Here is a 15,043-nt window from a genome sequence, read left to right as displayed (position 1 = left end):
GCAGATGCAGTTTGATGGCACCTAAGAACACCAGATTTGGCAGGTCAACCAATGATGCTGTGGTGAAGGTTATTCTGATCTGAACACACAGGGTTTTGGAGGATGGCATGGAACTCCACATCGTAGCCAGTAGGGCTGTCACTTTTTATTCGATATTCGAATATTCATTCAAACGTGGGGTGAAAAGTTCATATTCGAGCGGTAATGACCTGCTCGAAATGTAGGCTGCCGTGCCTGCATAAGCTCATCAGACTATCTGAAGGAGTTTCCCTTATGGCTGGTAAATATCTGTGTGTGCCAGGAACCGTTCTCGTCAGCAGGTAATATTGTAAATAAAACAGAGCTGCAATGCTGCAGTTCAGCAATGAAGGCATGGGTGCCAGTGTGTCACTCACTGGCCCTGACATCCCTCCACAGCTTCACGAAACTGGCGTTAAGTGTAGTCATCTCCCTTCTTTTGTCTTCTCAGGTTCGGGCTGAGAGTTACCGCTATTTAGATGAACCACGTTGGGTCTAGGCTTCAGCACCCACAGGTCGGACCGGGTTTTCATTTTCAGGTCTGTTTTATAACTGTAGCAGGCAGCAAAGACAGGGGGGGGCGTGACTCTGACTTAGCTCCTTACCAGTGGAAACGCAAACTGGTTCTTTGGAGGCATGAGAGTTGAACCAGTTAAGCACTGGCTCTGGCACCAGGTTCTTTTTTGGTGGAAAAGGGGTATGTGAGGGTTGTGTTGGTGTAACCACGGGTAGCTGAGAACGAGCCTCGGGTGGCCAGGCAGCCAAGCACAGGGGCCAAAACTTCTCCTTTCTCTCTCTGGCAGACGTCGGTGATCTTCATAGCTAGGGCGATAAAGGCAGTTGCCGGTAGGCAGATCATTCTTGAGTGTGGAAGGTAGTCCATGCAAGAAGGAATCAAACAAGGCTGGCTGATTCCTGGCACTGTCGGCTGCCATGGGTGTGGTACTTGGTGGCATCGTCTGAAACTCTGCATTTTACCCCACTGAAGCCCCGCTAAAAGTTCTAGCTGCTTCTCGGCCACAGGCGATGTGCTCGTACAGTATATTTTGGTGAGTGACTGGGTGAAGAGCCACAGACGGACGGCCTCCTACTGAACTCAGCTGCAGCCCAGGCCTCAGCTCGTCCACGGACATGAGACAATAAAATTGGGTTAAGAGCTGTCCAACGCATTATTAAAAACTGGAAGGAGAGTGAGGAACCATCATCCTCAAGGAGGAAATGTGGTCCAATGTGACCACAGAGTCCAGACCTTCACCCCATTTAGAATCTTTGAAAAATGAATACAACTCTGAATGGAAATAAATGTTGTGATATTGCAGAAGCTTATAGAAACGATGCCACAGCGAATGCGTGCCGTAATCAAAGCTAAAGGCGGCCCAACAAAATATTAGAGTGTGTGGCTTTTTTTTTGGACGGGCAGTGTATTGTAGAATTCATTTATTGTCAATACTATCGAAGCAGCAGATCTTAATGTTTTCCTTCTCTATTGTGTTTGTCTCAGTCAGCAGCTGTTTACGAGACTTTGACACATTTTAGATTTTGTGGCAAAATAAGATGAACAGTCTGACAACATACAGACAGCTGCTGAGCTAGCTGCTACGACTGGGACTGTGACTGTGGCAGTGGACAGACAGAGCAGATTAAAATCTCTCCCATACAGGTTCATGTTTCTGCAGGTTCAACAGGTGGGAATGAAGTTTGGGCTTTTTACTTGTAAAGGTTTAATTGCATTTACTTACTGTTACTACAAACTTGCACATAAACACATCATTTTCAGGTTACCTGTTGACTTCACCTCTGCTGTGGCACCCCTAACACACACAAAAACACACACACACTGTCATAGATATATGTATAAGAATACTACATGACTCATCCAGTGCTGCTACCCACTGACACTGCAGATACGTGTCCCTCTTCTAATGCTCACCCTGAGGTTTCTCCAATGTTTTTCCTGTTAAATGGGTTTTCTTGGGAGGTTTTCCTCAGTCGATGTGAGGGTCGAAGGGCAGAGGATGTCGTTATGATGCTGTGCAAAGCCCTTTTAGACAAACGGTTGGGCTATAGAAATGATATTGCCTTGCCTTGCCTTATTATTTAATCAATAATTGAAAAAAGCAGTGACAAACGGTTTGTAAAAATGGGCTGTACAAATAAAATTCCCTTGCCGTGCCTTGCCTTATTATTTAATCAGTAATTTAAAAAAGCCGTATATATTTTGCCTGTATATGTTGTTATACTGCTGCAGTGCCTTCAAACCATTCAGGGCGAGGTCGGCGCATATGTGCTTGGAAGTTCTTTATTGTACTGTACGTATGTCCTCCACTACTAGGCCTGCCTTTGACATCTGCTGTCATTGTTACACACAGCACCTGGAACAACACATTAACTTTCTTTCCTCCACACACCTGCAGTGTGTGTGTGTGTGCCTTGTAAAGAGAGAAAAAAAAAAGTCAATTGCTGATAACAGCAGTGTTTTTCCTCTACTTTCTCTTTCTTCTGCTTCCTCACATCTTCTGTTGTCACCTAAACTTGTGCCTGCCACCTTCTGTTCTGTTACTGAAGTCTTGTGTATTCTAATCTCCACAAGTCTAACACTGTGTTATAAAGTTACTTCAGAAATTGTAGACAAATTAAACAAAACAAAGTTATGCGAATCAATATTTTTTGAAGCCAATATCGTTAGCTTAAATTCATCCTTAAAAAACAGTTCCTTCGTTGTGACACCTTAAAACCTCTTTCTCTTTCCTCTTTCTTCATGCTAGAAGCAAATATGTAAGATGAGTTTTGTTGAGGTATGGCAGGTAGTTAGCCAGTCTGTTAGAGAAAGAAGAAGATTTTATTTTGTCCTGTACACGTGTTGGTAGATTGTACTGCAGCTGTCTCTTGTTGTACATTCCCTGCTGTACTGACTCACTGCTTCCTCTACTGTCTGGCTGTGTGAACGGCATGTTGCTAACACCAAGGGGTCACGTTGGCTGACCTCACCACTAAGAAGAAAGGAAAGTTTGGCTGGTTCACTCAGTCGACAGAGACACAGGGTAAATGTGTCCAAGTGTGTGTGTGTGTGTCTGCGAGTGTGAGGACAGTTCATCTTGGTCCTGCAGCATCTCTCTGTCTCTGCATGGATGTGCTTTGCTTTTCCTTTTGTTTGTGCTTTTGTATCGGCATGTCCCTTTGTTGAACTCACCTGATCCTCATCATCCTTACTGAAGGAAAATCCTTTTCATGGCATTGCTCTGCTATCAACAATACAAAACCTGCCTGCTAATAAAATTAATCAACACAAATGGGGAAAAAATACTCCTGCAGATGCCACTTTTCAGGAGGAAACTACTGAGCAGCAGTTAGAGGAAGTGGTTTATGTGAAATGTTGCTTTTATTTGTAGAAAAGTAAACACTATTGATCACAATACCAACCACATAAGAAATATTAACACTAATCCTGAAACATGGTTGAGTGTTTATCACATTAATGACTGATTCAGAGTGTGTCAAGCTTTTTAAGACCACATTTACAATGCAAATGATTATCTTCAGTTGATCTCATCTGACTGAATTTACTGTATTCTGGGCGAACGGAAAACAGAACTGTCAGGGTGTTTGTGTTCAGATCCCTCATCCACTCATCATCACTCTCAATTCCTTTCATTCACCACTAATAAAAAAAAAAATACTTTTGTGCATGTACAGTATATATGATTTCCAATATACTGTAATATGTTGCCACTATGCAAGTAAAACCTGTTGCAGCACGCAGACCTGGACCAAATAGTTTGATCAAATATTTCAACCGTACTGGAAATATTTGACCTGATCATTGGATATGTGTTCCAAGCAAACTGTTTGATCTTAAAGGGATAGTTCAACATTTTGGAAAATTGGCCCATTGCCATAATCCCTATAGTAGGAGTAGGTACCTTTAATTGTCGGTGTAAGCTATTTTTAGAACGGTGGAGCAGAGCCGTGAGCTGCTCAGAGCTACGCTACGGAGGCTAATGGGATTTCTTGATTTCCCTCATCAAACTCATCAGATACACAATCCAACAACTCCAAAACGCTCTGGTGGACAAGTTGTGACCTGCACATTCACCACGCTATGAGATAATAACGGAACGTTACGAGACAGAGTTGTCTTCAAGGTAAATTCATGCAAAACTGCAGACGCACATTCCCGTCAGGGGCAGTTTTTCATCAAGCCAAGCAGTCTCTGCCTTTGCCTCGAAAACAACTCTGTCTCGTAACGTTCTGTTATTATCTCATACTGTAGTGTGGTGAATGTGCAGGTCACAACTTGTCCACCAGAGTGTTTTGGAGTTGTTGGATTGTGTCTTTGATGAGTTTGATGAGGGAAACCAAGAAATCCCATTAGCCTCTGTAGCGTAGCTCTGAGCAGCTCGCGGCTCTGCTCTGCCGTTCTAAAAACAGCTTGCATCGACAATTAAAGGTAACAAACCTACTGCTATGACTATAGGGATTATGGCAATGGGCCAATTTGCTAAAATGTTGAACTATCCCTTTAATAACAATATCTGTATACTGAAGTTCCTGTTTAATAAATGACACATTATATTTGACTCAGGTCTGGGGGTGTATGTACTCACACTAACTTAATCAAACAGCTGTTCTGCACCTGTCGATCTAAGTTCCAGTGGCACTGGACATCGACCATCTCTGTCTTTGAGAACTAAAACATTTTTGGAATTCAAAATCTGGCAGATATTGTCACACTTTGATGAGAAATCATCCCGACACGTACATTTTTCACATTTTTAGTTTATGTTACATGACTTTCTTGTAGCACTTGTCAAATGTTTTATTTCTCATGGATTAGAGAGTCAGTTGTGGCAGTGATGGCAGTTTCCATAAATAATATTGAAAGAATTAACTTCAAACATTTCATCACCTTAGAACCAAGCAAAATCAAACATGCTTGTGGTTCAGTGAGAAAATCCACCATGTGACATAAACATGTGAAAGCTCTTTAAATACACAAAGTTCTTTAACTTTCTACTATTGGTGTGTTTGTGTGTGTGTGTGTGTGTGTGTGTGTGTGTGTGTGTGTGTGTGTGTGTGTGTGTGTGTGTGTGTGTGTGTGTGTGTGTGTTTGTGATCCCACAGCGAGCATGCCTAGTGAGACGGAGTCGGTGAACACAGACAATCACAACGGAGAGGAAGACAAGTCCCCCTGCTGTGGACCACTGTGGTGAGTGTGACACGTTATTCACAACAGCAGATATTTGATTGACAGCTCTCTTATAATTGCTAATAGTGCAGGAATATGCTCAATCAATTATTCTCGGACACTCTGACCAGATAAACGAGTCAAAAGACACAGCTTTTGTTCATGTCTCTATATTAAACTCAAACACACATGCAGCATACATGCAGGTGTTGTTGCCTCTTATTAAAAGCTGCGTCATGTTTTATTTTTCCCAGTCAAAAAATTACAAAGTCAAAGTGCAGGTCAGTATGTTAATGACACTGCATGGCTGATGTCTTCCTCCTATGTTCATTTTATTCAACTCTGCATCCGTGGCTGATTCCCCCCTCATATTTGAATTGCTCAAACCCACATTGTTTTCATCTGTGTTTTTTTATATGTGGAATGTCTTATTTCTGACTAACCAGTTACTGTTCCTATCCTGGTCTCACCATCCTCCCAACATTGTGTTTTTTCTCTCGTTTTGCTCCCTAAATGTACTTTTAACACCTTATGTATTATTAACATGAGACATGAAATGCCTCATTACTTGATAAAAATATGAATAATTTAGTGTAAAGTCAGAAGAACTACTTCTTTCACTACATCTAAGGGAAATGTTATTCATATTTTTAGTTTTGCCTTGTTTCAGTTTTAGGCCTATGTTTCATTATGGAGCTAGACTCCTGGTCACACGCATCCTGATCATCGCTCCTAAAGTTGGATTGTTTGTCTGTCAGTCGTCAGTGGCGGCGGTGGAACCGGTTTTGCCGGAGAAAATGCCGCGCAGCTGTGAAATCAGTGACGTTTTATTGGCTGGTCATCATCTTGGTGTTCCTCAACACTCTCACCATCGCCTCTGAGCACTACAACCAGCCAGACTGGCTGACTGAAGTGCAGGGTACTGATCTTTGTTCTCTTGTCACTGTGTGATCGTCAAATATCCATCATCATGTCATAGTCAGTTTAACATGAGATGTTTGACAATGTTTTTAACAGCCTCTCCACTCCTCCTCTCCTCTTCCTCTCCTCTCCTCTCCTCTCCTCTCCTCTCCTCTCCTCTCCTCTCCTCTCCTCTCCTCTCCAGACGCAGCAAACAAAGTCCTCCTGGCCATGTTCACCCTGGAGATGCTGGTGAAGATGTACAGTTTGGGGCTACAGGCCTACTTTGTGTCGCTGTTTAACCGCTTTGACTGTTTTGTGGTGTGTGGAGGCATCGTAGAGACCATCCTGGTGGAGTTGGCCATCATGTCTCCTTTGGGCATCTCTGTTTTCCGCTGTGTGCGTCTTCTTAGAATCTTCAAGGTTACACGGTGAGCAGAGGAAGTTAGCTCTGGAGGCTACAGCGTCCACTTCTTACACTTGGTTACTGTACTGTACTGGTGTCATGTTCAAGGATATATAAGGGCATAACTCATTTTAAAAACAACAAAATAAGCTGATGTTGTTTTATAATGTTCAATAACTTTTTTCTCTCTCTCTGTCCATCTTTTTACTTTTATTTGATATCTGTTCTTCTCCAGTCACTGGGCATCTCTTAGTAACTTGGTGGCATCTCTGCTCAACTCCATGAAGTCTATCGCCTCCCTGCTGCTGCTGCTCTTCCTCTTCATCATCATTTTCTCCCTGCTCGGCATGCAGCTCTTTGGGGGCAAGTTCAACTTTGATGAGACTGTGACCAAGAGGAGCACGTTTGATAACTTCCCCCAGGCCTTGCTTACTGTGTTCCAGGTGAGTGCTCGGCCTTATTCAAAATATTCAGGCACAATTTTCAGGTACGGTATGACACAAATTAATAAACCTAATGGTTTTTACAATCTATTAGGATAAAAAACTCTAGACTTCACAAGTCACATCCCTCCTCATTCAGAGTCATATCAAGTCAGAATCATTTTGTGTGAAGTTCTGTCCTGATTGCTTCACTGCTACACAACATCCACTCAAACTGTTTACTGTAAGTCAGCCACTGGATGAAGTATTGAAGTAATTTTATGTGGTGTTTGGCAGATCTTGACAGGAGAGGACTGGAACACCGTGATGTACGATGGGATCATGGCCTACGGTGGTCCGTCCTCCTCTGGGATGGTGGTCTGCATTTACTTCATCATCCTCTTCATCTGTGGAAATTGTATCCTACTGACACACGCACACACACTAATGCAATATCATGTCAAAAAGTGAAGATAAAGATGATACTACTACTGTATGGCAAGCAGATTTAACATTTAAAAGCTAAGTTTGACTATCTGGAATTAACATTGTAGATATGAACAACGTCTTTCTGACTAGTTGTACATTTTGAATAGTTGGATTTTTCATTCAAGATATCTGTAATTCAGTTTTGCCGAGTCAAAAAGAACATTTCAGATATCCACAACTACATTCTTCCTAGGACAAATGTTACATTTGTCATTCATGTGTATGGGGTTTGTCATCTACAGATATCTACAATTCAGTTGCAGAAACGATCTCACGTCTCTCACCATGAAACACACTCTTCTTGTGTGTGTCTGCGTGTGTGGAGGGAGGGAGGGGGGCCGACAGAGGTGAAAAGAGGGACCTGAGGTGTATGTCTTGAAATGTCCGACCAAGTCGCAGACTTTACTTTCACTTTCTACGACGTGTACGAGCGGCGATTGGCTGCTCCTCCTCCTGCTCCCTCTACCTGACTGGTGGAGAATCGTCGGTTGTGGTGGATTTTGGCAAATACGATTCCAGGCTGTATAGGTGGAGCCAGAGGAGTTGGATTTTGTCCTAAATTACCCATTTAATGTCCGACTATCAGAATATAGTGACAGTTCCAGCAAATATGACTGAATAATTGTTACCAACTGAAGCTTTAATTTAAGATACCTGAAAAGGGACATGTAGATATCTTTAATTGAGGCGATTAAAGATAACTTGAACTGGAATTAGGAATAGTCGTAATTCAGTTACAGATATCTGTAATTCACATAGTGGTTATCTGCAACTGAATTATAGATATCTGTAATGACAAACCCCATACACATGAATGGCAAAAGTGACATCATTTGTCCTAGGAAGAATGTAGTTGTGGATATCTGAAATGTTCTTTTTGACGAGGCAAAACTGAATTACAGATATCTGCAACACATATCCAATCTGGCTCTTAAATGTTAAAATGGCTTGCCATATATTTCACCATTTTGGCACCATTCCTGAACTCGAATGACAAGACATCCTACTGAATGTCTTCTTGGCTATCGCCGTTGACAACCTGGCAGATGCAGAGAGCCTCAACACGGCGCAGAAGGAGAAAGAGGAGGCAAAGAAGAGGAAGAACAGTATCAAGTACAGCCGATGACATCTCCATAATTCACATGTTTCCTTTTCTCCTCTGTTCTTTTTGTTTTGTTTTTGTAGACATTTATTACAAGGACATTGCCAGACAGAAGTCCCATTGTAGCTGGTTATTTACACGGTCTCTGTTGTCTGTCCCTCACAGAGACGTAGGCACGGAGAAGAAGAGAATTGAAATTACAGAAGCCAAGGGTGATGAGACTAAGGTAAAGACAGAGCAGCTCATTGTCTCTTATTGTCTCGTAGACGTGGAAATTGTATGATTTTATCTTGTATTCACGCCTTGTCATACTGAAACTGCCTGTCTGAATGTGCACTACTGATTTCATCCTTTTGGACCTGGCTGTATGTAGGTGCCAGCAGAAGCCTTGCTAGAGGAGGATAAAGAGTTGTTTCCTGCCATGGACTCTCCAGGTAAAAGTCACTCATCTTCAGGAACAGGCGCTTTAAATGAGCAGCGATCAAACAGGGGTCATTACTAATCTTCCATTACCACCAATGTCCATTTTGCATTAGCTGAGACTTGAACTCAGAACCCTCCCCCTTTTTTTTGCTTTCAAAAGTCACATTAGAAAAAAAAAAACCCTCCCATTTCGTTTGAGTTTGGAATTTTTGACAGTTTCTCCAAACGATGTATGGTGAGAAATCAGAGCAGCAGTGAGCGCGGTTTACCTTCTTTAATGGTGTCAATTCATTTTGTAGCAGATCAAAACAAAAAAAGAAAAAGAAAAAAAGGAACCATCCACTAACTCATAGAGCTAATTGGCAAGAGCTGAGACCTGGTGTGTGGCTTCACAAATGGACTAAGCCAGTCACCATGGTTACAGCAGCTGTCAAGGCAGTTTCAAACAGCTGTCAAAATGTCAAAAATTCTGTTATAAAGACAAAAATCTGAAAATACATATATTGCATCTTGACAGCATGGAAATGTCGGTCACTTGTTTTTAACGATAAGTGTTTTGCTCCATAGTGAAAAACTGATGTTTAAAAATGCATGCAATACATTAAATCCAATTGTTCCAATGAGAGCAGAATTCAAAATGTTTTCAAAAATTCAGTTTTTGAGATACAATTCTGGTATTTGCCAAACTTCATCGACTATGAAAAATCTTTTTAGGAAATTGAAAATGTATTTAGCAAGAATTGGCTGGTATATGTTTACAGTACTGTTTACAGTCAAATGTTTAGCACTGTAGGCTCAAATGTTCAAATATCAAAAAGCCGGGTGGTATTTTTGTGGAGGACGATCTGAAGATGCAGTGTAGCAAATTGGTGTCAATTAAGCAAAAATTGTGGGGAGAGAAAGGTTTAATAAGTTTTACAGTTTTTGAAAAAAACTGAGTGATGGACTTCATAATTTGCACTGGATTTAAAAGTTTCTAAAGTACTGGGGCTACCTTTTGGTGAAAGCTTGAAGCACTTGGAGGGCCCGGCCCGGCCCGCAGACTGTACTGTAAATGCCCAGGTCTGACCTACACTGATCAGGCCTCAGGGAGACAAAAAACTAAAAGGACTCCTTCTGTTCCAGTGTGTGATAATGACGATAATGACGACCGTCCAGAAGTTCCCTCTGGGCCCCGCCCCCAGAGGCTGTCAGAACTCACCATCAAAGAAAAGACTCCGCCCATCCCAGAGGGCAGCGCCTTCTTTATCTTCAGCAGCACTAACCCGTAAGTCTCCTACAGGTTTCATACTAGTCAATCTGTTCGTCTAACAGCAACAAAATCTGTTTATATATTAAAGGGATAGTTCAACATTTTGGCAAATTGGCCGATTGCCATAATCCATATAGTCTTAGGAGTAGGTTTGTTACCTTTAATTGTCGGTGCAAGCTATTTTTAGAACGGCGGAGCAGAGCCACGAGCTGCTCAGAGCTACGCTACAGAGCTCATGGGATTTCTTGGTTTCCCTCATCAAACTCATCAAATACACAATCCAACAACTCCAAAACGCTCTGGTGGACAAGTTGTGACCTGCACATTCACCACGCTATGAGATAATAACAGAACGTTACCAGACAGAGTTGTTTTCGAGGCAAATGCAGAGACTGCTTGCCGAAAAACTGCCCCCGACGGGAATGCACATCAGCGATTTTGCATGCATTTACTTGAAAACAACTCTGTCTCGTAATGTAGCGTAGCTCTGAGCAGCTTGCGGCGCGGCTCCACTGTTCTAAAAATAGCTCGCACCCACAAATACTATAGGGATTATGACAATGGGCCAATTTTCCAAAATGTTGAACTATCCCTTTAATGATGATAGAAAGTAGAGATGAAAGCTGTGTCATTGACTTGCCTCTGTCCTGCAGGTTTCGTGTCTTCTGCCATAAGCTGATCAACCATCAGATCTTTACCAACCTCATCCTGGTCTTTATCATGCTCAGCTCTGTCTCTCTGGCTGCCGAGGACCCCATACGCAACTTCTCTGCTCGCAACACTGTACGTACACAACCATTGAGACTGTCCTGAATGGTTAACCCAATCAGTATCAGGAATGATCAATAATATTATAAATATGGATTAACGGATGAATGAGTGTACAACTAAACAATGCAATGTATCATAAAATCTGAAAGACAGAAAACAGATGGCTGATCTTTAAAGCAGAAGTAAGCGTAATATTTGTGTTAATATAAGTCTTATATAGTTATAACTTCCGACGGCAATCGCTTACATAGAGTGTTTGGTCAGAAACACGGGTCTGTCAGTCACTCTGCTCTGCTGTAAGTCGAGGAGAAAACTTTCCTTGTATCCTACAACCTTTATCCAATGAGGAGAGAGAGCGGCATAAAGGGGCGGTCCTCTCTGTGTGTGCAGCCAAGGGATGCGCGTGAATGTGGTGACGTAGGGACGAGGGCGGGGACTGCTAACTCCATCGGCTGACAGGAAGTTAGCCAAAACGACCGGACTGCTTACTTCTGCTTTAATGACACCCGTGCCTTTGCAAAGCACAGTTTGGCTAACAACATTCAGAAAAGTAAAGTACATGCTCTGCATTTCCATGCTGGGAAGTGAACACACTGTGTATGAACATATTAAACCCTGTCATGGTGAGTGCTGACACACCAAAACAAGCTGCACTAGGCAATTTCAGATGTACGTACAGCAGACCCAGCTGGTCATGTCATGAATTACATTTAAAAATCACAACATGTCAACTATGACAAACTGCTTCTTGGCACAGACACTACTGTATTATGTGCTTTAGGAGCCAAGTATTGATGACACAATGAGACGATCTACGCACAGACAAATTGTTTTTGCCAACACAAAAAATATATTTTGAAGAGAAAAGGGCCCAAATACCCAGAACATATACTCTTATTCTGTGCTGATAATTTAACTGCTCAGAAACACACCTGGATGTGTTAATGCATGTCTGGAATTAGAGAGAGAACTCTGATAATCAGAAATGTGGGGAGTTCATAGGTTTTGTTTCACTCATTTTTTCTGATTGTCCCATTCCCTTGAGATATGTCACTGTTTATTCATCACTTTCAGCCATGTAGGAGCTGGGAGCTAATGGGGAATGCAATACTGATTTGTCACCCAGTCAGTGGATCTTCATTAGCGCTGCTACTCATCAGTAAAAACACCTTCCAATGAGCTGGAGTTTGAAATATTGCAGTTAAAACCCGAAACAGGAAAAGCTGCTTGTTCTGTGGTTTGCGACTCACACGCTTCAAACCCACAGTGAAGACCGACGTCTGCAGCATGCTGGAGCAGTGCAGATGTTTATCTACTGCAGCTGCTGATGGCACGGCTCGACGCGGCTTTCACTATAGGCACAGAATGTCGCCTGTCGCTGCTCTTTACTAACCTGAGAAGTTGGTTTGGCCCAGCGTGTGAGCTCACACTGTTTTACATCGTATCTTACCTAGTGCAGCTTTGTACTGGTGTCTCATCTGTGTTTCACTCTTAACTGCATCTACTACTAAAGTGTATATATGTTCTGCTGTTGTCCTGGAATGACTTGGACTTGTGCATTGCCTCTTGCAGATACTTGGTTATTTTGACTATGCTTTCACCGCAATCTTTACTGTTGAGATCCTGTTGAAGGTAAATGTTCTCTGTGTGCTGTGCTGTGCAGTGCTGCGTAGAGCTTCAGTAACCCTGCGTGCTTATGTCACTCTGATTGCCTCCTCAGATCCTAGGCTATGCAGACTATGTCTTCACTAGTATGTTTACATTTGAGATCCTTATTAAGGTAAACAATCCAAACTGTCATGCCGCCTCAGCAACAACCCACCACTTCCAAGCTTGCTGCACATGTCCTCCCCCCCCTCCCTTATTTGTGTCTCTATAAGGGCCACCTGCTTGTCTTGTTGTCACAGGCAACCAATCTGTCAACATACATTTTTGTCAGATATTTTCTTTATTTGTCTGTCAGTCCGTCACTTTTCCATCACGGCCCTCTTCCACCCAGCTTATGGGTCAGTGGCTCTCCAGAGTCCAAAATATGACTGCTCTTTTCTTCAGCTTTCAGAATATCAGTAAATATTTCCTCAACTGGTACTGTACTGTTGAGGCAATTTGAAACCATTCGCCAAATATTATCATTTTTTGAAAATATTTCATTTTTTGTTGTTTCTTATCTAAAACATTGAGATTGAATCCTCTGCCTTACCCCTCTGCTCTATGCATGCTTGCACGGGGCCCATAAAAACTTTATCAGGAGTTCTAAGCATCTGCTGTACAGTTACTGGCTTAATCCAAATTAGAAATGAGTGTTGTCTGCAGATTTTGCATTGTTCAAAGTTTATTTTAGGTGTGTGTGTAACCACAGGAGTCTGTAAGCGTTTTTTTAAACTAGTGTTTGTGAGTTTGTCTCCAGCCTTACCTGTCAGCTTTGTATGTAATATTTCAAAGGCTTGACAATAGCAGAAATATGACTGGGAACTAATGGTTTGCTTACATAATTAAAACAATCATCATTGAGGCTCCATTTCAGGACCATCAAGTTCCATCGTGGACTGTTGTCATGAACACCTGCATCTGAAATGCAAAGTTAATGTAAATGTTAGAGAGTATACATAAAATGCAGACCTTAGAATTTTCAATTCGGCACAGAATTAAATACAAATTGAATACTAACTTTTTTTCATGTTTTTAGTAATAGAACTTTTAAGACAGGGTTCCCAATTTTTTAACGGTAAAAATAACGGTGCCATAGATTGCCGTGTGACAAATTTTATTTTAAATTTAAACTACAACTTTTCATCTTTTTTAAAATGATGGCTAAAATATGGTATGTGTAATAAATGTTCACATTTTATTTGATATCTGGAAATCATCTCACAACCCCTTCGGTGGGGTCCCGACCCCCACTTTGGGAACCCCTGGTCTAAGCAGTTGTGCCCCTGTGTGGATGTGGACTGTGGCCTGTGTTCCTGAGTCCTCACTCTGGGCTTTCCTCTGTCCGTCTCATCAGATGACAGCGTTTGGGGCATTTCTTCACAAAGGGGCGTTCTGCAGAAACTACTTCAACCTATTAGACCTGCTGGTCGTTGGTGTGTCTCTGGTGTCCTTTGGAATTCAGTAAGTAACATGAATGTTTCAGTACAAACCCAGTGCGCTGTGGGCTACAACATGACACTAGCTTTCCCTTCAATGCTGAAGCTGCTGATGTGTCTCTCCTCAGGTCTTCTGCCATTTCAGTGGTGAAGATTCTGCGGGTCTTGCGAGTCCTTCGCCCACTCAGGGCCATTAACAGAGCCAAAGGACTCAAGGTCAGAGTAACGGCAGTTCAAGATTCTGTATCCGAGCACACGCGCTTGTGTGTGAAGTTGTACATGCACACACCTACTGTGTGGTTGTGATGCAGTGGCGTGTATTCTCTGCTGTTAACATTGTGTAACTGCGTGTCCTTTTCAGCACGTGGTCCAGTGTGTGTTTGTGGCCATCAGGACTATCGGCAACATCATGATCGTCACCACGCTGCTGCAGTTCATGTTCGCGTGTATCGGTGTGCAGCTCTTCAAGGTACACTAGAGTGATAGTACGGTGGCCCTGAGAGCTCAACACATAGAGCACATGGTGTGTTTCCAGGGGACATTACCTGACTTTGTGACTTTGTCTCAGTAGGTTCATCCTTTTTTTCTTTTTACATTATTCCAGTGTTTTTCAACCTTGGGGTCGGGACCCCACGAGGGGTCACCTGGAATTCAAATGGGGTCGCCTGAAATGTCTAGTAATTGATAAAAAGAAATACTGATAAAAACATTTTTTAACCAATTTTTTTATTCTTTTTAAAATTAGGATTAAAAACACCACACACAATCTTAAACAAATGTATTCTATACTTTCACTTTCTCGACTATAAATTGAGTTCAAGTAAAATGCAGCATATAAAAATATCTGAACGGGCGCATCTTGATTGACGACCGTGACTGCATGTGATCGCAGGGTCACCAGAAATGTGTGATGTCAAAATGGGGTCATGAGCCAAAAAAATCAAACATCTTGTGTTGGTTTGTGTGACTTTGCAGCACATGGTGTCCAA

The 15,043-nt window shown here is 42.2% G+C and overlaps 1 protein-coding gene across 1 annotated transcript in view; it reads left to right on the top strand.

Moving 5' to 3' along the window:
* cacna1db (calcium channel, voltage-dependent, L type, alpha 1D subunit, b) overlaps positions 1-15,043 on the top strand; it is a gene marked incomplete at its 3' end in the record, with an annotated part of 73,089 nt that overhangs the window by 35,018 nt on the left and 23,028 nt on the right. The window contains exons 10-26 of the mRNA XM_083975718.1: positions 2,985-3,059; positions 5,140-5,224; positions 5,458-5,484; positions 5,962-6,122; positions 6,309-6,534; positions 6,745-6,952; positions 7,229-7,349; positions 8,419-8,533; positions 8,688-8,748; positions 8,896-8,956; positions 10,071-10,212; positions 10,851-10,980; positions 12,541-12,600; positions 12,689-12,748; positions 13,973-14,079; positions 14,183-14,270; positions 14,416-14,523. Of these exons, the coding sequence (XP_083831844.1) occupies positions 2,985-3,059; positions 5,140-5,224; positions 5,458-5,484; positions 5,962-6,122; positions 6,309-6,534; positions 6,745-6,952; positions 7,229-7,349; positions 8,419-8,533; positions 8,688-8,748; positions 8,896-8,956; positions 10,071-10,212; positions 10,851-10,980; positions 12,541-12,600; positions 12,689-12,748; positions 13,973-14,079; positions 14,183-14,270; positions 14,416-14,523 (1,835 nt within the window). The remainder of the gene's footprint in view (positions 1-2,984; positions 3,060-5,139; positions 5,225-5,457; positions 5,485-5,961; positions 6,123-6,308; positions 6,535-6,744; positions 6,953-7,228; positions 7,350-8,418; positions 8,534-8,687; positions 8,749-8,895; positions 8,957-10,070; positions 10,213-10,850; positions 10,981-12,540; positions 12,601-12,688; positions 12,749-13,972; positions 14,080-14,182; positions 14,271-14,415; positions 14,524-15,043) is intronic.

This window comes from Trachurus trachurus (genome assembly GCF_905171665.1).
Source record: "Trachurus trachurus genome assembly, chromosome: 7".
In the NCBI taxonomy this organism is placed as follows: domain Eukaryota; kingdom Metazoa; phylum Chordata; class Actinopteri; order Carangiformes; family Carangidae; genus Trachurus; species Trachurus trachurus.
This window is presented reverse-complemented; position numbering and strand designations above follow the sequence as displayed.